This window comes from Haemaphysalis longicornis, unplaced genomic scaffold (genome assembly GCF_048455015.1).
Source record: "Haemaphysalis longicornis isolate Haplotype H1 unplaced genomic scaffold, Haemaphysalis longicornis Haplotype H1 scaffold_13, whole genome shotgun sequence".
In the NCBI taxonomy this organism is placed as follows: domain Eukaryota; kingdom Metazoa; phylum Arthropoda; class Arachnida; order Ixodida; family Ixodidae; genus Haemaphysalis; species Haemaphysalis longicornis.
Window position 1 is genome coordinate 2,430,169 of NW_027526233.1, and position 22,898 is coordinate 2,453,066.

Sequence of the window (22,898 nt, forward strand, 5' to 3'; positions counted from 1 at the left end):
TTTTTTTCAGGGAGAAAATAATCGTTTTGCAAAACAGAATGCTTGCTCGACAAATATGGTCACGTAAGACACCCTTGTTTGCGTCAATCGGCCAGTGTCGTCTGAGACAGCCCCAAGGCCCCGAGCTCCTGTGCAGCTAAGCCAAGCATAGTTCGCGCAGTACCAACAGGAGTGCGGATCGGCACTCCTATGTTTACGTGCGCTTTCGTAACTTCCACTGTTTGTACCACCATTCTTACGACTTTAAAAAGAATTTGCCCTAGATTTAAGCGCAAATAGCTTGTTCGGCAAACTTATAAGCTCTGCCTAATTTGCGTTTGGTTTTTCCGCACTACGCCAATCGCAGAGCTGGCTGGTATGATATCATAGGTTCTCTAGCAGGAAATGAGCTAATGGGTCGCATGGACATTCCCTTTTTTCTTAATTATGTACCTTATTTGAGCGAAGTTTACGTTAAAAGTGGCGTCAGTATGATTCTAACGAGGCAATCTTCTGAATGAACCAAACTTGTGTTTTCTCATCATGGCTGCTTTAAGGCTAAATTGCTCTCGTTTCATTCGATTGTTACGTATGTTGTGTTTGGTTCGAAAATCTAGCCCTTCATGAGTCTGGCCGGTTTGAAACACGCAGCACACATTCGCCGTTGTTACTTTCCGTGGCACATTTTTGAACGGCAAAAGTGTTATACCCGCGCTAGAATTTAAAGAATAAATATTTGCGTTGCCCGTACAAATCCTTGCGTGGAGTTTGTGTTGCTTTCGAGGAGCTGCATCTTTATAACTGACCATTAACATTCTTAAAACAGAATAGGATCAGCCTTCTGAGACCCCAATGAAAACGTGTTGTTACTGACGAGAAAAATCCGAAATTCGCCAGATTCGGTTTTTGTTCGTTACATGCAAAACAACAGCAAAAGCATGTCGTTTCACATTAAAAATATATTATTTATAATTTTACAGCCAGTGTTTCTTGTTTCACTGAACGAAATGTTAGGAAAAGTAAATTTGTTTAAGTTTTAATCTAAGCGCGGAAGCGGTTTGATTAAAGACCAAGTTTTTTACGAAGCGAGATGGCAGCTGATTAGGTCTGCTGCATCGCAGTGATCGTTACCGGCACACGCAGGTATGCCGGTAAACGTGAGCATCAACTGCTTGGAATGAACTCGCAAAGCTGACACTAGCCGTGCATTGAGCGAATGAACAGGTGATAGCTGGGTTCCAAAGTAAGCGAAGTTAGCGGGGCACCTAAGCTTTGTCTTGTGTGTGGGAATCAGTTCAAAGATTTGCATCAGCCTACCCTCGTATAGCGTAGTGTTATTAGCGGGTGACCTTCAAGTGGCCTAGCCGATTTGCCTATGTGCATCTCCACAAATGCGATTTGATTTTAAAAGCGGAATGTCTACTGATGCCAAAGGTGAGCGAAATGGCTAATCAGATATTTAATTTCAACCAATCAGTGGCAGCAATAGTGGCCTAGGCGATTCGCTTGTGATCTCCACAAATGCGATTTGATTTTAAAAGCGCACTGTCCACTGATGCCGAGGGTGCGCAAAATGGGTAATCAGATAGTTAATTTCAACCAATCAGAGGGAACCTATTCAAACGTTTGGATAAATAATCATTTCAAGGAGCAAAAATATTTGCTGCATAATTAGTTCACCTGGTGCTTAAATTTCCAGCAGCCCACTGCGCTCAAAAACCCACAGGTTGATTTTGCTAACAAAGGATGACTAGCGAAGGCTCGGTAACATATCTATGGAACTTAATGCAGGTTGTGTAATATTCCAGAATGTTACTTATAAATACTTACGCGTTCAGGTATTGAGCGGAAGCCCATACTTTAAGTTAACAAATTCAACTCCTGCAAAATTGGCAGCAAATTTGTGTTTTCGCCCGTCAGATTTTTCGCCTCGACCCTGAATCTACTTACCAAACGGAAGCTTCACTTCGGGAAATGGCGTGCATGTTTGCTTGTGAGCGTGCTACGCTAGGCTCCCGGCCGTATGTGGGCTTCATGGTCAAAGCTGGAAACAAGATTGACTTAGCGTGCAGCATCAGAGGGGCAATAGCGGCCAATGAGTGTGTGGAGTAAGAAGAGAAAAAAAAAAGCTGGGGTGTCCAACGGACAGGTTTCAATCGGCTTAAAGTGGAGCCGTGAGGAGTGGGGCGTATCAGACACTTAACGGGAAACGCTCATCATTCCAATCCCTCGCGGAGATCCTATAAGAGATCCCTTGGTCAACCGTACTGCCACATTTCGGTGTGGACGTTGATTACTGCGAGTGGTGTCAGCTAGGAAGACGCACGCCGTAGACAGCTTTTTTTAAGCTTCGTAATTCGATTTCAAAGGTCTAACTTGAACTTGTGGCCAAAATCAACGGTGCAGTTTTGTCCTGGCTGTTGTTGTAAGCAGGATTCACGCCCCAGTCCGTGAAGAATGAAGAGCATGACGAAAAAATAAATGAGTTCCACTTTTGTGGCTACCTGACTTATGTAGAGTGCGGACAAAGCGATCTTCGCCCCCCAAACTGCCCCGAAGTTGATTGGCGGAACGCACGCTTCTCCCAGAAGAACCACGTTGCCGTCGTATGGGAAAGGAAACTCGGTACCTCAGTGTTAGCTAGCAACGAAAACATAACCGAGCCACCTGCGAGTTGCGCGGCAGTTCCTTTAAACTGCTACTTTTGCGACGAGGGCCTGGGATTCCGGAGGAAAGCGCCAGTTGGTAGTAACGTAAGATACCAACCGAGCATACACGCCAGGTAACGGCAGCAGCACAAGTAATGTCGGGAGAAGAAGCACATAAAAATTTAGTTTAAGCTTTGTCTTGGTAGCTTTTTCTTGGACTCATCAAAGTCCAAAACAAAGCTTCAAAAAAATCTCTTCTCCACATCGTACCACGTAAAGGAGATGCAATGAAGGAAGCCAGCCGTGCCCCTATCGCACAGAACTGTGGTAAGATCTCGGCATTTAAGCAAGCCGAAAACAGCAAACAGCCAGTTTGTTCAAGTGAATGCTAAGAAGGTGTTTTATAGAAAAAAATAAACTAAGTAGGACACAAACTCGCAAGAGGATAGTAGCTGCAACGCAAAATCAGGTGCAGAACCGATGCGTATGGAGAATGTCCTGTTTGGAAAACGATAACGCATTGCTATTCCAACAGATTCTAAGCAAAGATGGTGTTGCGCTGGTACTTGAACATTCCGACGCCTCCATAGTATAAAAGAGGGGTACGCCTTGCGTCGGTGGCAAAAGTGCTTCCAGTATATTTTGTAAACGCCTGAATAGCGCACGGCGTTGTAACGGCGAAACTCTGTTTGGACATTTCCCTTCTCCCCACTGAGGTCAAACGCGCGCGAAGTTTTGTTAAGGTGGAAGCAGAAGAATAACGGTGTCCAAAGCCATGACTGTGGCAAAACAACAGAATTCGCTGTTAATAGATGTCACCATTGCATATATTAAGGCTACTTCGGATAGGAATATTTGTATGCGTCGGCCATGTAGAGAACAACACACTACACAATTTGTTTTAACTAGTCCTGTGAAACTGTTTCGCGGTATCTTTGCAGAAGTAAGCTCCAATGATTAATGAACAGACCAGTAGTAAATAAAGGGATGCTTTTAATGAGAAAACACCTGCTACCCGCCGCAGTGTCTCGATGGCAGAGGCGTTGTGGTGCTATGCATAAGGATGCCGGATTGATCCTGGCCGGGGTAGCTCCTTTTCACGTGAAGGGTAAAAGCTAAAATGCCCGTGCATCCAGCCTTCCGCGCACGTTAAAGACCCCCAAGCAGTCAAAACTAGTCCAGCGCACTGTATTAAGGGACGCCTCACAGCCAGGGTGAAGCTCAGTCGCATTAGACCAAAAAAAAATGTTGACGCAGTGTAGCTCCTCTGGATAGGGCATGCTTGGCGCACACTTATCACAACAAGACGGGGTCATTTTGTTGAAAAGAAAAGTGGGTAAATTTAGGGCCGTTGATGTTTGAGGCAGGGCCATCAGAAATGCGATGGCATCGTCAGCACCATCACAGCGTGCACTGTCGAGCTGAATGGACTGGCGAATGCGTTGTATCCTTCCAGTGCGTGCACTGGTAGGGCCTTCCCGAATCACCTGAACGTCTTGATTCCATGTATAAAATCAGGATGGGGAAAAGTACGCCTCCGCTAAAGGTCCTCTGTGCTTGGCCATGGCAAAGCGGTTTTCTGTCTAGTCTTAGGAAGAGACAAAACAAAGACGCGAGAAAAAAAAAGTTGCAGATCACATCTACGTTTCGGCCTTAAGATGTATGACACGCTGGCGTCACTGCGGTGTCGAGGGATCATTTTGGAGCTGAGTTGCTGCATTTATTATGTACGCTTTCCAAGTACCGAAGTTCAGTGATGAGAGCTAGACTAGCCGCAATGGTCTTAATCACCGCAGCACAGGAAACTCGGAAAACATGTCCGCATTCTTAGCTAAAGATATGGTCGTGAAAAGTTGCAGTGGCGGGTTTTTGGTCAGTTCGAGACAGAGAAAGATAGCGTCAAAGTTTAAAAGTGCTTATCGTGTGGCCTGACCGGAGGTGCTGAGATTTTATAAGACCTACAGAAGGAGGGAGGCAGGGAGGGAGGTAAGGCGGGTGGGAGAGAAAGCCGAGAAGCTGGTGGAATAAGGAAATAAAAGAGGCTATTGACCAGCGAAGAAAGGCGTCGAGAGAACATAGAGAAGCAAAAAGAAGTGGTATGGAACCGGAGGTAGTGAAGGGGAAATGGGATATCTACCGTGGGAAAAAACTAGAAGTGCAGAAAATGGTGCAAGCAAAGGTCAAGCAGAAAAGCGAACAATGGATGGCAGAAATACGGAAGAAGGAGAAAAGCCAATCCAAGAAATTTTGGAACCATGTAAAATCACTAAGCTCAAAAAACAATAACCATCAAAAATTCCTGATTGATGAGGAGGGGGAACATTTAGAAGGAGAGCACGCATCGGCGCATATTTATCGAGTGATTAGTGAGAAGTTTAGGACAATAGTGGTAGGGAAACCAGCACCGATAACATCAGCGCCACAGAAGACTGCGGTAAAGGAAATAAGTTTGAGCAACATTGATTGGAAAAAAGCAGAGCAAAAGGTTTCCCCCCAGACAGCAGTGGGCCCGGACGGAATAACAATGCAACTGATAAACCTGCTTGGACCTAAAAGTAAGGAATCGTTTATGAGAGCAATAGATAAGGTGATAGAAATCAAACAAATACCAGAGGACTGGTTAGAAAGTAGGATGAAGTTAATATATAAAGGCAGAGGAGACAAAGCCAGTATTGATTCCTACAAACCACTCCCAGTAACGTCAGTGGTGTATAGATTCGTAATGCAGGCGATAAAATCAGAAATTCAAGCATGGATGGAAGAAAATGAAATACTTGGCGAACTGCAGAATGGATTTAGACAAGACAGGCGACTGGATGACAATTTGTTCGTGATAACGCAATGCATTGAAATTGCGAAAACACAGAATAGACCACTATTGATCACGTTCTTGGACATTAAAGGGGCATATGACAACGTAAACAGAGAACGGCTGTGGACAACGCTGAAACTCCAGGGATTAGATGACGAGTTAGTACAGTTCCTTATAGCAATCTATAAAGACAATAGAGTGCACCTTACTTGGGAAGGACAGAAATGCGCCCAGCAGGTCAATATCCATCGGGGACTGCAACAGGGATGCCCTTTGAGCCTAATACTGTTCATGCTTTACATGGCAGGGTTATAAAAGAAACTGGAAGAAAGTCAAGTAGGGTTTAGCCTAACCCATATGCTGCAAGGCGAAGTGGTACAACAGCATATTCCGGGAATGTTATACGCAGACGACATTGTTCTTTTAGCTGATAACATATCCGATATGCCGCGGCTAGTAAATATTAGCGGCCAGGAAGCCACCGACCTCGGGTTAGATTTCAGTGCAGAAAAATCAGGAATAATGGTTTTCAATGACGCTACCACTGATGTAGTGTCTATCCAGCAAGGCGAATTACCTATAGTGAAGGAATATAAAATATTTGGGAGTGTGGATAAACGAAGGGGATAACTACTTAAGAACTCATGAGGTGCAACTTAAGGTTAAGGGAAAGCGAAACGCTGCTATAATGAAGCATAGAGCTCTGTGGGGGTATAACAGATACGAAGTAGTAAGAGGAATGTGGAAAGGAGTAATGGTTCCGGGTCTCACGTTTGCGAATGCTGTACTCTGCTTGAAATAAGACGTTCTCTCAGGCCTGGAAGTAAACCAGAGAACGGTAGGACGTTTGGCCTTAGGCGCGCATGGAAAAACAAGTAACGAAGCAGTTCAAGGAGATATGGGCTGGGCGTCGTTTGAAGTTAGAGATGCACACAGTAAAATATGCTTTGAGATGAGGTTGAGGGCAATGGATCAACGAAGGTGCGCAGCTAAGGTATTTAGGTACCTATACTTGAAAAGCGTGGACACGCAGTGGTTAAGAAAGACCAGAAGGCTAAAAATGAAATACGGAAAGAACAGTGGAGAATCCAAAACAGCCAAGGTAACCAAAGAAGAGGCAAGGCAGATTGAAACGAATAAATGGAGGGAAAAAATGGAAGCTAAAACGTCGTTAGAGGTGTACAGGGCTGAGAAATTGAACATGAGAAAGGAAAATTTCTACGATAATTCCCAGGGCAGTGCTTTGCTTTTTGAGCCTAGAGCAGGTTGCCTGCGAACTAAGAGTTTTGTGGGGAAGTATTCACAAAATGATGGGGTATGCGTGGTCTGCGGAAAAGAAACAGAAACTATGCGGCACATCGTGTTAGAATGTGAGGGTATCCATCCAAATCTACATGAAGGGAATATTGGGCTTCCAGAAGCCCTAGGATTTAAGGGTATCAGAGAGAAAGTTAACTTCAAAGCTGTCGACGGAACGAAAAGAAGATTACAATGCTGGTGGACGAAAAGCTATTGCCTAGGACAGTTACCACCTGTAACAAGAAAAAAAAAGTATTTCGGGCCTAATAAGCTTTAGTGCCTGCCCTAAGCAGCGCTAGTATTAAACCAAGAGTGTAAAACATGGTTGTATTAGTCCTTTTTGGTAAGATGACATGTCATCATCCCGCTTCAAAGGGGAAACCAATAGCAATGATCATCATCATCATCGGAGCGAGAGAGGGCGGGGGTGAAACATATTTTCGAGTAAGCTTTATTGAAAGTTGAACAAAACTTAATAAGAGATGCTAGACGCTGTAAGGTAATTCAGAATTCTAGGGTTCACGTGTTTTTTCTACCCACCTGTGCGTCTTCGCCGCTACACTGACAGATACTGAGTCCCTCGCCCTACACAGGCCGATGCGCAAGTAAAACGAACGTGCAGACCGGAAAACCTCCTAGCGTCAATACAGCTAAAAGCAGCTGAGGCGCAACCTCCCGTCTTACAACCTGTGTGTACTTCATAAATGGTGCTATAGCCAAGTCTACGTACATACCAAAAATAAAATACAGATAGCTGGAAATATCCAATGTGTGCCTCTTGAGCTTTGACGTCAAGCACTAAGCAGGACGCGTTAAATCAGTCGCGTTCAGGCCGTGCAATGCGCCCACTTCATATTGTGACGGGGCAATCCCTGTTCGCGCCAAACATGCGGTCGGCGCTGCGCCGCTGATAGAAGACGACGAGAACGACAACGCTTGGCCCCGGACTCACGCTGCTACCGAATCCAGTGCTTGCCGGCTTATTCTGACTTATAAATAGCTTCACCTTACGTGTCTTTGCCACGTAACATCCTTGGTGGAGGTTTCGGAGTTCGAGTGAACAACTCATCCCGTACCCTCGCCCGGGCGTGCTCCACCAGCTCCATCCACCACGGAGCTTCGTAGTAGACGCTCGGTTCCTCGTGTCACCATGCCGACCGATGGAGCGACCGCGTCGACGACACCCATCGTCATCGTATCTCATCCCCGGGAGCCTGGCCTGTTTACCGGAACAGATGACGTTGATGTTGACCCTACCATCATGCTGGCGAATGCGATCTTCTACCTGAAAGAGGAAAGCCCCGCGCGCAAGTGGTTTGAGACGCACGAGACCGAAATGACCAGTTGGGAGGTGTTCAAAACAAAGCTGCGAGCGGTATTCGGAAAGCCTCTTGGCCGTCAGCTTGCTGCCCGAAAGGAGCACGCATCGCGCGCCCAGACGTCGACCGAATCTTACGTCGCCTATATCCAGGACGTCTTGGCCCTTTGCTCTAAGGCTGACAGCACCATGACGGAGACCGATAAAGTAGGCCACATACTGAAGGGCATTGCGGGTGATGCATTCCACCTTCTTATGTGCAAAGACTGTGCCACAGTGGAGTCCATCATTACGGAATGTCGCCGATTCGAAGAGGCCAAAGGACGCCGTATCGCCCACAACTTTACAAGGCTTCCGCACACAGCAGCTACATCTTCATGTGAAGATGGACGTCCACCAGCCCGTATTTCACGCCTTCAAGATCTCTTTCCTCCGTCGGCAGATATAACAAAAATCGTGCGCCGAGAACTGGAGGCTATGGCCCCTACTACTGCGGTGCCATACGGGCCGGATCGGAACGAGCTCCTCACCGTTTCCGCCATCCAAGCCATTGTCCGCGACGAAATAGCCAACCTGGGCCTTCACCCTGTGTGCGCGATTGGCTCTACTTTCCAACGACAGTTCCGGTCTCCCGGTCCCCACATCGACCATCCTCCTCCCCGCTATTCCCGCCGGAACCCTGCTGAGTGGCGTACACCAGACGACAAACCGATTTGTTTCAGTTGCTCTGGAGTCGGCCACATTGCCCGGTACTGTCGCAACCGCAGGCCCCCGACCTTCCGCAACGGCTATGCCAACTACAGTACTCGACCATCCTTTGGATACTCCAATGACCGGCAAAACTGCTCCTCTTCCCGCACTGACTTCAACCCGCCCAACTCTACCAGTCCCAACACCCGAATGAACCGATCGCCGTCGCCGTAACGCCGCCAGTCCCGATCACCGCTGCCTCGCCGTCCCTCCCCAATGGCCGAATACTCTCGACCCCCTCCGGAAAACTAAGTCATGTAGATCAAGGAGGTGACGCTGCATCACCGACCCGGCCCGTAAATCCTCTACTGACTTTGCCGACTATACACAATTTACTTGAAGTCCTTGTCGATGGAGTTGTAGTACGAGCTCTTATCGACACCGGTGCCCAGATTTCCGTCATGAGTTGGAGCCTTCGCCGCCGTCTCCACAAAGTCCTTACGCCGCCAACGTCCCGTGTAGTTCGAGTAGCCGACGGCAGCATGCCTCCGGTCGTCGGAATGTGCACAGCTCGCATACGCATCGCTGACCAAGAAACAGCCGTTCTGTTTACCGTACTGGAACACTGTCCTCATGACCTCATTCTGGGCCTTGATTTTCTCTCTGAGCATTCCGCTCTCATGACTGTTCTACTGGACTCCTCCGCCTCCAATTTCCTCTCCCTCCTTCTTCCGACGTACCCCAGCTGCGCTGTTGCAACACCGAACACGTTCGTTTGCCCCCAAACGCTGTCAGCTACATCTCCTTATCCCCGTCCTCCCCTGTTGCAAATGGCGACTACGTCGTTTCACCTCTTCTGGATGTGCTTTTGTCACGCAATGTTACTATGCCGCACACTATTGTTGACAACAAGACCTGTCTCCCGTTCCTCAACTTCGGTTCCTTCCCTCAAGTTTTACCGAAAGGAATGTCACTTTCATCACTGTGCCCTTTGGAAGCACATACCGCTACTACCCCGTTAGAGCCCGTGACGCCTTGCTTGGGTCCCACTGTGCAGTCATCACTCCCAGCGAATGAAGTCGCAGCGATGATCGCACCCGATCTTTCGCAAATGGACGCCGACGCTCTTCGTTCTCTCTTGACGTCCTATAAAGACATCTTCGATTTAGGCAGCCGTCCACTGAGTAGGACACACGCTGTGACGCACCGCATCATCACTGGAGATGCAGCACCGGTGCGAAGACGGCCATATCGCGTATCTCATTCTGAACGCCTCGTGATCCAACAAGAGGTCGAGAAAATGCTCAGCAATGACATCAATGAACCGTCTTCTAGTCCGTGGGCATCCCCTGTCGTTTTAGTCAAGAAGAAAGACGGCACGTGGCGTTTTTGCGTGGATTATCGGCATTTAAACAAGATCACGAGAAAAGATGTCTATCCCCTTCCGCGCATAGACGACGCCCTCGACTGCCTGCATGGTGCCAGATACTTTTCGTCGATTGACCTGAGATCTGGTTACTGGCAGATAGCCGTTGATGAGCAAGACCGCGAAAAGACTGCATTCGTGACCCCTGATGGCCTTTACCAATTCCGGGTTATGCCATTTGGTCTGTGCAATGCTCCGGCCACATTCGAGAGAATGATGGACTCCCTTTTGCGCGGTTTTAAGTGGACTACGTGCTTATGTTATCTACACGACGTCATCATTTTCTCACCCACATTTGAGACACACCTGGAGCGCCTGTCAGATATCCTTGAAATATTTCGACGCGCTGGTCTCCAACTAAATTCCAAGAAGTGTCGCTTTGGCCACCGCCAGATAACAATTCTTGGGCACCTGGTCGACGCCTCTGGAGTTCAGCCCGAACCCGACAAAGTTCGAGCCGTCACCGATTTCCCCGTGCCGCGCTCGACTCCCGATGTCCGCAGCCTTGTCGGACTTTGCTCCTATTTTCGCCGTTTTATAGAAAATTTTGCCCACGTCGCTCGTCCTCTCACGGACCTTTTGGAAAACGGTGCCACTTTTACGTGGGGTCCCGATCAAGCCTAAGCATTCAGCACTTTGATTTCCCTCCTAACGTCACCACCAATTTTGGGTCACTTCGACGCTTCCGCTCCCACCGAAGTGCGTACCGACGCAAGCGGCCACGGGATCGGCGCCGTATTGGCCCAATCGCAAGCCGGCCAAAACCGCGTGATTGCGTACGCCAGCCGTTTGCTGTCAAAGTCCGAGCGCAATTATTCTATTACAGAGCGCGAGTGCCTTGCTCTTGTCTGGGCCCTCGCAAAATTTCGTCCCTACTTGTACGGCAGACATTTTAAAGTCATCACAGATCACCATGCGCTGTGCTGGCTTACCAACTTGAAAGACCCCACCGCAAGGAGTTGTCGCTGGGCGTTACGTCTGCAGGAGTATACGTTTTCCGTCACCTATAAGTCGGGTCGCTTGCATAAAGACACTGACAGCGTCTCACGTTACCCTGTTGAGCCCCCTGAGGCCACCCCACCTACTGATGTCGCTTGCGTGTTCGCAATATCTGACTTTCTCCACATCGGTGACGAGCAGCGCCGTGACCCGTCGCTCCGTTCCCTCATTCAACGACTTACCTCTTCATCACCCGATTCTTCTACGCGCAACTTCACCCTACAAAGTGGCGTCTTATACCGCCATAACTTCCGTGCTGACGGTCTGGACCTCCTCCTCGTTGTGCCCAGACACCTGCGTTCGACCGTCCTGTACCAGCTACACGACGTACCCACCCCAGGCCACCTAGGGATAACCAGAACTTATGATCGAGTGCGGCGTAGGTTCTTCTGGCCTGGCCTTTACCAATCTGTACGCCGCTACGTTGCCTCGTGTGACAGCTGCCAGCGTCGGAAAAAGCCTTCCACACTTCCTTCTGGAGAACTTCAACCCATCGACATTCCCCATGAGCCGTTCTTCCGGGTGGGTCTCGATTTACTTGGTCCCTTCCCACTGTCGTCAGCGGGAAACCGGTGGGTCGCCGTTGCGACAGATTACACGACGCGGTACGCCATCACCCGCGCCCTTACAACAAGCTGCGCGACTGACGTCGCTGACTTTCTTCTCTACGACGTCCTTCTGCACCACGGCGCTCCCCGCCAGCTTCTAACTGACCGCGGGAAAAACTTTCTGTCCAAAGTTATCGACAACATCCTCCGCTCTTGCTCGACGAAACACAAGCTTGCCATGGCCTATCACCCGCAAACTAATGGCCTCACCGAACGCTTGAACCGGACGCTGACCGACAGGCTGTCTATGTACGTGTCTTCTGACCACCGAGACTGGGACCTTGCATTACCATTCGTAACTTTCGCGTACAACACCTCCCGCCATGACACGTCCGGTTTCTCCCCATTTTATCTACTGTTTGGCCGTGAACCGGCTTTGCCTTTGGACTCGCTCCTTCCTGCCTGCTCCTCTGAATGCGCTCGCGATGCTATCACTCGCGCCCATCAAGCTCGTCAACTGGCTCGCGACCAGCTTCTTGCTTCGCAAGTCTCACAAAAGACACGGTACGACGAACGTCACCGCGCGGTCCACTTTCCTTCGGGATCCCTCGTCCTGCTCTGGTCCCCTGCACGTCGTGTTGGCCTGTCCGAAAAACTGCTCCAACCCTATTGTTGTCCATACAAAGTGTTGCGACGCGTCACAGATGTGACGTATGAGGTTGCTCCTACCGTCTCTACTTGGGCCTCGTCCTCTCTTGTCCCGCCTACCAGTGTTGTCCATGTCGCCCGCCTCAAGCCATATCAGCCCCCGCTGACCGATTCTCCTTAGACAGCACCAAGACGGTGCCTCTTCCGCCGGGGGTCATGTGACGGGGCAATCCCTGTTCGCGCCAAACATGCGGTGGGCGCTGCGCCGCTGATAGAAGACGACGAGAACTACAACGCTTGGCCCCGGACTCACGCTGCTACCGAATCCAGTGCTTCCCGGCTTATTCTGACTTATAAATAGCTTCACCTTACGCGTCTTTGCAACGTAACAATATTGTACAGACCGAGGAAGAACAGCATGCCCCCGAAGAATGACATCACGAAAGAAAGCAGGAAGGGGCGCGAATGCGGCGGGACGCAGAGCTCCGTTGCTCACCTACTTTCACTAAGTAGGATGGTGCAAGTTTTCTGAAGAAATATCCTGCGTAGGTAGATGGCGCAACAAGTGACAACTTCGGGCCTGTATGCGCACACTATATGTTCGATTGGTTTTCATCGCGTTCGGATTGTCGTGCTGAATTTCCGCCGGCACGTAGTACAACGAATACACGGAATCAGTTTTGATTCTTCTATCAGCACTGAAACTCGCCCGTGTGTCCTTTCCAAAACCTAATGAGCTATGGGAACCTATCCTTCTAACCTATTTGAGTGCGCGCACGCAACGCGGTTTGTATTGGACCTAGGGAGCACAAGTGCCGTTGTGTAATTTCGAGATAAATTTCTTGAATCGGGGTCTGGTTGCTCTTCTCACTTTAGCGGAGTTTAATGACCACCCGCATCCGTACGCTCCATCACGCCTGGCTCAGCTGCCTTGTGGCAGGGCCGGGATCGCGCTACTAGAGTCCTTAAGTTACACTGGTAACCAGATCGTATTGAGAACACAGATGTTGTGCACGTGATGACCAGAGCTCCGGCAGGTACGGACGATGTGCAGTAGGGAGGAGCCCGTAGGATAAAAAAAAAACATCAGATGGGGTATTGGTGAACTTCAGATGTTTTTACTTTTGATCATATAATATGAAATTCCTTGACTTCGTTCTGCTCGAAATTACAGAACTTTGCGAGCCCAACAGCAGAGGCGGAATTTTATTATCCTGAAATGTGTGGATGAACACGTCTGCAGCTAAATATACAACTACCCTCTGTGGTCGACATTCTGCTAGCTTTTTTCTTAATTTCAATGTCTACCGCATAAACAGCGTTTTCTGTTGTAAAAACAGCGTAAGGCCACACTGGGGACACACGCTGGTAATGTTCACTGTGGCTCTCCAAGGCAGCAAAGAAAGTGACATAAGCCGAAAGTGCACTTACAAAACATCTCCTTCCTGCCGTCAGTTAACCTTTTATAAGGCGTAAAATGTCGCCTTGGGGACATCTCCGGCTAACATAGCTAAACTTCTTCCCAGGTTCTGCGACACGTACCTGTTGTACGCCGTGGCACTACTCTCCGCCGACATAGGGGGCGTCGGCACCAGCCATATTGTGAAGTTCGCACTCTCTTCAGCACTTGAACTACCGGGTGCCGTCCTATCTTTCGCGGTTGTCTACTACTTCCGGAGGAGAACATCACAGATACTGTTCACACTCCTCACCTGCTTGGCGGCGGCCGGAAGCTGCGCTGTGCCTTCAAGTGAGTTTCTGTAGGGCCAACAATGTTGTCGGCTGTATCGTCGTATTCGATATTCGCTTCATGTACAGGGAGCACACCACTTCAGTCTTCAGATATCTAACCATCCTCATAACTAACACGACGGTGAGTCTAAGGTAACAAAAAAACAAAGCAAAAATAACGTGCGCACAAGGGTTATGCCTTGTGCTGAAACATATAACAATGAACGGCTCGCTCAATGCTTTTGTCACATTTGGACATACTAAAAACAGCAGCCTTCGCGTTGAATAATCAATTGAAAAGCAGGGGTAGATTGGAGCTTTTGAATCAGGCATTTTTATAAACATAAATAATATTTTGCTGAGGTGCTGGGTAATTCCATGCACTTCGAAGCAGGCGAGCTTATCGACCCACGCGAGTGTCGTCCGGAGACAACACGAGTTGACAAATCAAGTCGCCGCATTCGACGTCTACAACCAGACTTTGGCCTGCTGATGACGCCTGCACGCTTCATAACAACAACTACGTCTTGCTAAACCAATCAGGGTCGCGGAGCCTTCTCGCTGCTGGTCGTGCATTTTTTGTGCACTCCGCGGCCGTTCCACGGCGACACTTTCAAAGATGTCGAGAACTGGCGCGATCATTTCGGTCGGGTCGCTGCGTTCAACGAGTGGGACGACGCACATAAGCTGAGAAGTGTTTACTCCTCACTCGAAGGGTCAGCACAGACGTGGTACAAAAATCGTGAGCCTTCATTTCCAAGGTGGTGGGAGCTTCGGTGGCAATCCCTCGACGACTTCAAGAATAGCGAGCGGAAGGAAAAGGCCGAAATTACTCTAACAATCAGGGCTCAAAAACCAAACGAGAGCGTCTCTATGTTTGTCGAGGAGATGACGCGCTTGAATAGGCGAGCTGACCATGGTATGAGTGAAGCAAAGGTGCACCACCTGATCCGTAGTGTAAAGGAACAGCTTTTCGCTGCCCTTGTACGCAGCCCGCCAACCGTAGTTGCTGACTTCGTTCGGGAAGCGACATCGATGGAGCGGGCCCTGCAGCAGCGCACCATGCAGTACAGGCGTCAAGCCAGTGTGGCCGCCTGCGCTTTAGCGGTCAACGATGAACACGCTCTCCAGTAGCTCCTGAGGAGCGTCGCGCGTGAAAGACTGCGGTTCCTTAAGCATGGTGACTGTCTACCAACATTCGCTGCCTTTAGCGACGTCGTTCGAGATGAAGTTCGGCGAGCAATGGCCCCAGCGGCACCAGCCGATGTTACAAGCCCTGTTCGAACGGGCATGGACGTTGTGCCGGCTCTAACAGTGGAACGTCGCACTTACACGGATGTGCTGCGCACACTGGTACTATGTTGTCAAAAAACCACAGAACATCATGTCATAGACAGTGTGCGTGTGCGTTGTGTGTGTTGTGTGTGGTTTCTGTGTGTGCGTGTGCGCGTGCGGGCGTCCGTGTGTGTGTTCTGTGTTAGTTTGTGTATGTATGTGTATGTGTATGTGTATGTGTGGTGTGTGTGCTGTGTGCGTATGTGTATGTGTGGTGTGTGTGCTGTGTGCGTGTGTGTGTGTGTGTGTTGTGTGCGTTTTGTGTTTTAGTCTGTGTGTGTTGTGGTTGCGTGTAAGTTCTGTTAAGAGTTTGTGTTGTGTGTTGGCTGTGAGTGGTTTCTGTGTGCGCGTGTGCGTGTGCCTGCGTGTGTGTGTGTGTAAGTGTGTGTTGTGTGTGTTAGTTTGTGTGTATGTGTGTGCTCTGCGTGGGTTCTCTGTGTGTGTGCTTGCGCGTGCGCGTGTGCGTGCGTGTATGTTGCATGAAACACCAACAGATGGCACCAGCAGTATCTGCTGTAGCTTGGACAGACTGTTTCGGTTTCACTTGCACCCCATATTGTTTACGAAGCGCCTCAGTCTGGATTTGCAATACGTTGCACGACGTGTCTTAGAAGGTTCACAGAATAATAGCCAATGCAAAATAAGTATCGGATCATAAGTGCAACATAAAAAAGAACGCAAATAAAATGCGCACATTTGAAAAGGTTTAAACGGCGTGCAGAAAAACAGGGGACACAAACACGGAGAGGCAATTGGTTCTCACGGAGACGCCACCATAGGTCTCCCTGTGTATTTGCCCCGTACTATTCTGCCGCGCCTTTAAACCTTTCAAAGTATGAGGGAACTCGCCAAAATGACTGTTCTATTGGATTTCAATGTCAGAGCCAAATGCGCCGCGTAGTGCCTCCAGCTCTAATCGGGCACGGCAGGCAGCGAGCGGAAGTAGCGAGGTCTGCGACGGGCATTGCATAAACTGGGCATCACTTTGAGCGGTACGGACACAATTGTACTGTATACTTGGGCTTATGTCTTACAAGCGTCTGTTGGTTTCTATAAGATAAAATTTAAAGGTGAAGGAATGTAGCAGCTATAAATATTCCAAAAACACGACAACGACCTCTATGTTAGTGCATGAGGAGGCATTGTTCCACGAACAAGAGCTTTCACGATAAAATCACGCGAAACCTTCGAATCTATGCGAATATGGGGTTTTAACGCGCCAACGCTACACAGGCCATAAGACGCGCCATAGTTGAGGGCTCCGGATTAATTTTCACCAACTAGTGAACAGGCCGAAAAAAATCACGCAAAAAACTGTTCGCTTGAGTACGTTAGCGCCTTCGCATTTTATTTTTGGCAAAACATACAACGCTATTCGAAGTGACTGGAACAACAGGAAGCACTTGGTATGAGCCTTTTATTGTTGTGTGTATATATCAGATGCATTTTATTCATTATCATTATCATCTTCACCACCATCAGTCCGTCTACGCCAAATCCATGGCAACGTCGTCTCCCAAAGATCCCCATAGATCCCATAGGCCCATACGATATTTTATACAAGAAACTAGGCAATGTAGAGTCGTTTTCATGCATACAGAAAACGTTATTTTCAAAAGTTAGATATGCATGAATAGACTTGCGAAGCTTAATATTTCACAAATATTTTCCCGTAGTTTTGCATGTAACCTTTGTGGTTCTACATTTATTTAACTTACCCAAGCCTTCGTTTTGTCGTTTCTGTTTATCCGGTTAATGCTCCAGATTTTTTGGGAGCCGACGGCTGAACATTCACCTTATCGAAAATAACACCCGCATGAATCGACAAGAATACGAGGACAATCTTCTTCTCTCTGCGTTTCGTGCCCTCGTTTTTTCCCCGATGAGAATGCGTACGAACACGTCTAACTTGACATCTTGGTGGAGAAGAACGCTTAATCTAGAATCCTCTCGTACGATTCTACTTCGTTGCCAATTTCCCGCCCTTGGCTTGATGTGCATTTACCGGAGATAAGGCCGCATGTATCCGTATCGCCGTCGGTAAACATAAAGGCACAACGGTCAATAACGTCACACTGTTCGCGTATCGTTCCAGGTGTACCGTTTCTCGGCCTGGCGCTGAACATGACGAGCCGCTGTTTGCTTGTCGTCACGACGGGCATCAAATGGGTCCACACAATGGAGCTGTTCCCTACTCCAATCCGTGGCTTCGGCTTTGCTGCGTCTTTTACAGTGGGAAGGATCGGCGGCATCTTTTCGCCTTTCACTAGGGATCTGGTACGAAGCATTTTGATGTCCACTTCCAATACGATATGACTGATTAAACTTTGCGAGGGTTTATTATATAAATATTGATGTGCCTGGCTCTGAAGAACCATGGTTTATCACGTACGCTCCCGCGAGCTTAATACGCTCATTATTCTGTTCTTCTTGCGTAACTAGTTCACCGGACGTGCATCACTGATCCCTTTCCATTGTCATAAACCAGTGAATTCCCTGAGGGGAACTTTCACTTTGGGTGGTAAACTTTGAAGTTATGAAGCCATGAGCAGAGTTGGAATTAGGTGGACAGGTCTATGAACTCTCGTCTTCGATAGCACGAGCGACTATAAAATGCAATAACTGCAGAATTTCGGACTAGCCGACCTGGTTTCCGCCTGAATTCACTGAATATATTTTTATTTTTATATTTATGCACCAAACAGAAAATGTGCCGTGATTGTGGTTTATAAACATTACGTAATAAACGGGATCCAGGGTTGTGTTGATGTATTCATGGAAGGTTGTGGTCATTGCTACACCAGGCTGGCCAATCCTGCTCTGGCGAGGGAGGGCCTCGTCGGCGATGGTCACCCGAATAAGGCCGCACCCCTAGCCCCCTCCTGCGATTCCATGAGCATGCGGATTTTTTTAATCCGGTGGGAATTGTGTGGTACCGGGATTCGAACCACAGTCCTTCTGCGCGCGAAGCGGATAGCTCTACCTCTACGTCACCGCTGTACCCCTACGCCTGAAGCAGAAAGTGTAGCGGCACCTTACCGGTACTCACCTACTGGGCAGAAAGTTTGAGGATCACTAACAGAGTTCAAATTAAATTGAGGACGACTCAGCGAGGAGTGCAGCGGAATATGATAGGTGACACATTAAAGGGCAACTGCACCCGAAATTTCGACCTGTTGAAAACCCTATTTCCGTATGGTCTTCTTAAAAAAAAGCAAGATTAAAAATACAACCGCTGAAATACGCGCGTGGGCCCCTGCAAGCGGTCTGAAAAAATCCGCGACTTTGAAATCGAAACCGACGAGAGCACGGCCATTGCAGTGACGTTGCAGCCGTCCAGCGAGCACCCGGACGGTCAAACGCTCGGAGGAAAGTCTGCGCGAACGCTGTACGTGCGCACGGGGCAGCAAATGGGTGAAAGTGTCGCAGCCGGGCTCGACCGGTTCTCCGGCGGCCTGGCTGGCCAGAGGAAGAAGCCCCCGTCGACAGGCGCGTAAGTGCCGTTTACGCGACCTGTTGGCAGGTGCAGCGTGGTCTGTGGCGGAGCTTTTTAAATGCAGAGCATTTCTTAGCCTCGCCTGTTCCTGCGTCGGACGGTGTCAACGGGCGTCCGCAGCAGGTGCGCCTCTACTTCCCTCCTCTCTCTCAACCGCAGCTGGCGCGCGCATGCGTCGTAGTCAGCCCGTTCGCTCCGTCGCGGTCTCGGCCTAACAGGTGCGTGATAGCAGCGCGGTGGGTAGTGGAAGGGCGCGCGCTGCTTGCGCATGCGCGCTCTCCCCCCCGTACTGCTCTGCCTCTACTGCGCGCGCTGCAAATATACCGGCTAGCGGTCGCTCGTGTTTCAGTCACTGCGTTGCTCCTTCCTTCCTTGGTTGACGCTCGTTCCCACGTTTACTCGTGTCTGCTACTCCAGCATCACGGAAGAAGCGATGGAAGCAACACTGCCTTCAATCAGTACTGAGGACCCAATGCTCTGCATTTACTCGTGTTCCCCTCGCGGGAAGGCGCGGTAATTTTTTTTAAACGCTTCTGACTGATTAACGAGGCGCTTCACGGGGCTACCACTCGCATCCCAGCTGATTTTGGGGTACTTACTACGCAATAGGAATAAATTTGGTCACACTGAAATTTAAGCACAGTTGGGCTTTAAGGGACAAAATGAGAGCGGAGGGGGTAAGAAATCAAATGCGGGTGGAAGACATAGTAGAAATTAAGACGAAATGGGTGTGAGTAGGGCGTGTAATGCGAAGGCAAGATAACCGTTAAGGCAAGGGTAACCTTGCTGATTAAGGCAAGGGTAGCAGAGTGGATCCCTAGAGAGGGCGAATGTGTTGGGACGGCAGAAAGATGGGCAGACGCAATGAAGTTTGCGGGGATAAATTGGTCGCGGTTAGCCCAGCACCGGGTTAATTGGAGATCTGTTGGAGAAACTTTTGCCCTGCAGTGGGCGTAGATAGGCTGATGGTAAGGATAATGATGATGATGGCGTATAAACGGGAGCTTGTGAATCAAGTGCGCCTGTCTCAAGACTTTGGTATTGCGCACGGCCAAATTACTATCCCATTCCGGGTGTGACTATGCTGCATTATATGAATCACCTGCTCATTATATTTAAACTGTTTTAGTTGCAATCTATTAGTCTTGTGCAAACAATTCCTACTATCTTTAAACAAGTCTACAAAAGATAGGTGCCCACACCGCCTTGCGAAAGTGGATGTCCAGAAAAGCTGCTGTAAATCACTACAAATGAAATGTTTCTTGCCTTCTCGGGGGCCTTGTCGCTTGCGCTCGGCCGGCGTCACTAGAAAAGCGTACAGATTATAGACACTATTCTCCTATTGTCCTTTGCTGCCGCCATCGGTCAGTTTGCATTACACAAAATTTGTTTACACTGCGACGGTTTATGGGCGCGTCTCTGTTTTTTACGGGTTTTACTCGCTGAACTCTGGTAATCTGAGATTGTCCTCCCTGCTCCGAGCCTGTCTGGGACGGACGTCGCTCAGAATGTGAATGAAAAATAGGGTGTGTAACAGCATTTCGGCTGGAGAAGTGTGTCCAACGATGACATTTTCCTTCATCTTCAGTAGTGTTGTTAGCAAATGGTCCGGTAGAAGCTAACGGGGAGGACGTAGACGCGGCAATGTCGCAACACTTATAAAATCAAATTTGGCGTTTCTGAATTACTAGCCTCAGTGGCGGTACTATAGTACCTTACGCACTGACTGCGCTCGTCTTATCTGGCGGCAAATGATAGGTCCTACGTAGACTGACGCATGCACTCGCGGCGTTGGTCAACAATGCTCTATTTAGGGACTCTAGTCCTGCCTAGCCTTTCAAGATAATCTGCAAAAGCATCTTCACCGGGAACATATAGGGGGGGTCCCATTGTTCACAAACGCCTCATAATCCATAATGCGGTTTGGATGCATTCTTTGTAGTTCCCTTAAAGGAGTACTGACACCAAATTTCTCGCTTTCAGTTTTTATGCTGTAAGAATACCTATTAGCCCAGTAATTACAAAAATCGAACCGAGCAGCCGTCAGCCACCAACACAGAATTAATAATAGAACGTTTATTGCAACTAGTTTCAAATTTGGTCGCCGCGCGGGAAAATGGCCGTTCGAAGGCTAGCCTTCAAGCGTGCCAGCCCTACGTCACGGTCTCACCCGTGACGTCAGCGACGTTCGCTGCATCGTCTGCGACGATTGCACATGGTCCGCACTCGCCCGCGCAGTCGACATGTCGTCTGAATCGTCAGACTCGGATGAGTCGCTGCCACCCGACAGACAGAACAACTTTATTTGGCCAGGCGATTAGGCCGGCGATGTCTTCGCCGTCGTCCGTTTTTTAATATCACTGCGGCTCGAACCCGCGCAGAACGTGATAGCAACAGCTTCTCGCCACTCTTCTAATCAATCTGATCGCAAAAAATAGGTTCCACATGCGAGAAAGTAGATGTTAGTGTGTTGAAAAATTGTGCTAAGGGTGTTATCAGCGCTGAATTTAAAAGCGGCGTTCAGATATTTGCCGCGACGGCAAGCCTACGCTGACCGGGAGCGGAGGTTCGGCGCTCCGACCCAGCACTGCCGGCACCGCGGTGCGGCGAGCAGCCGAAAGGTGGCGCCACCCGCGCGCTAGAATAAAAACAGGCCACGGCAGATGTCTTGGTCACCGATCGCTGAAACGGAAATCATCGCCAAAATAAAGCTCAGTATGCAAAAAAGGGGATAATAGTGTGGTGAAAAGTTGTGTAAGGGCTGGTCATTCGCAGTTATAGAGATACCGGCCATCAAATATTCGCCACGATACTAAGCCTGAAGTTCCCAACACCCAAGCTGACCGAGCAACGCCGAGGCCGCTGGCTTGGGCGACAGTTCTTGCGGCCGCCGCCGCGCACGAACTTAGTTCACGTTTAGCGCTGCATGTCATCGCGTAGAAAACAGTGCATCTTGGCGTCGTCGTCGATTTGCTCGGACAGACTTCCACGAGCAGTACTTCGCATTCCGCGAGCTTGCATAGCACAACTTGGTCGAGCTCGACGACGCCCACCGCCGCGTCGCCACGGTGCGCGTCGACATAGCGCACCGCGCGGTGCCGGCACCGCGCAGTTTTCAGCACCAGTGCAAGGGAACACCATGCGCCGGCCACGAACTGAAGAGCAAAGACGTCGAACACGCAAATCGCGCGAAGTTTACAAGCATTGCTCACACAGCTACACCCGTAGGTCTCCTGCCTAAACGAATACCACCGACAACCGCTGCGCAGGATATTGTTTCCGGTTCCGAAAACGACTATATGACGTCACCCTGAACCGGCCAGACACGAAAGCGATTTCGCTAGTGCTGCCGATTTGTGAAAGCTCGCGGCCGGGGCAATCAAAATCGATCTTAGATGTGATTCCGGCCTCGGATCGCTGCAAAAATTTCTGGGAGGCATCTGTACAAACTAGTGAAGCCAATTATATCATTTTTTAGGCGTCAAAATTTGGTGTCAGTGCTCCTTTAAACCAATTTTGAGCTCTGTGCTGTATGCCTGATGCATGCAGAAGTGGATGCATACTTTTTAGTTTACTTAAACGAATTCTGAGATCTGTGCTGTATGCATATTAGCCTGATGCATAGGTTTTGGCATTTTTGCCCACGGAGATGAAACCATTAGGGTATAGATACGAATGTTTCCCACAAACCATGCATCCCGTCCACAGCTGCGGCCGACGACAAGCCCACCTAATGACATCTATAAGATACTTGGCGCTGCGATGTGTACAGTCATGGACAATTCAAATTCGAAACGCGGAGCGCACGACCGAAGATACCGGCGCCGTCACCTGGCTGCGGCCGGGGAAAACGCGCGGACATGCGCAGTTGCGATGTCGGGAGCGAGGCTGCGTGTCCCACTGCGATATGGTGCCCTCTGCTCGCTCGCTGTTTTGCCTTGTCGCCATGCCGCAAGACCGCTGAAAACA

General features: G+C 49.2%; 1 protein-coding gene across 1 annotated transcript in view; it reads left to right on the plus strand.

The window, feature by feature from the left end:
• The window catches only part of LOC144164209 (organic cation transporter protein-like), a 203,190-nt gene that overhangs the window by 174,635 nt on the left and 5,657 nt on the right, over positions 1-22,898 (plus strand). The window contains exons 7-8 of the mRNA XM_077694726.1: positions 13,894-14,117; positions 17,529-17,710. Coding sequence (XP_077550852.1) covers positions 13,894-14,117; positions 17,529-17,710 — 406 coding nt within the window. The remainder of the gene's footprint in view (positions 1-13,893; positions 14,118-17,528; positions 17,711-22,898) is intronic.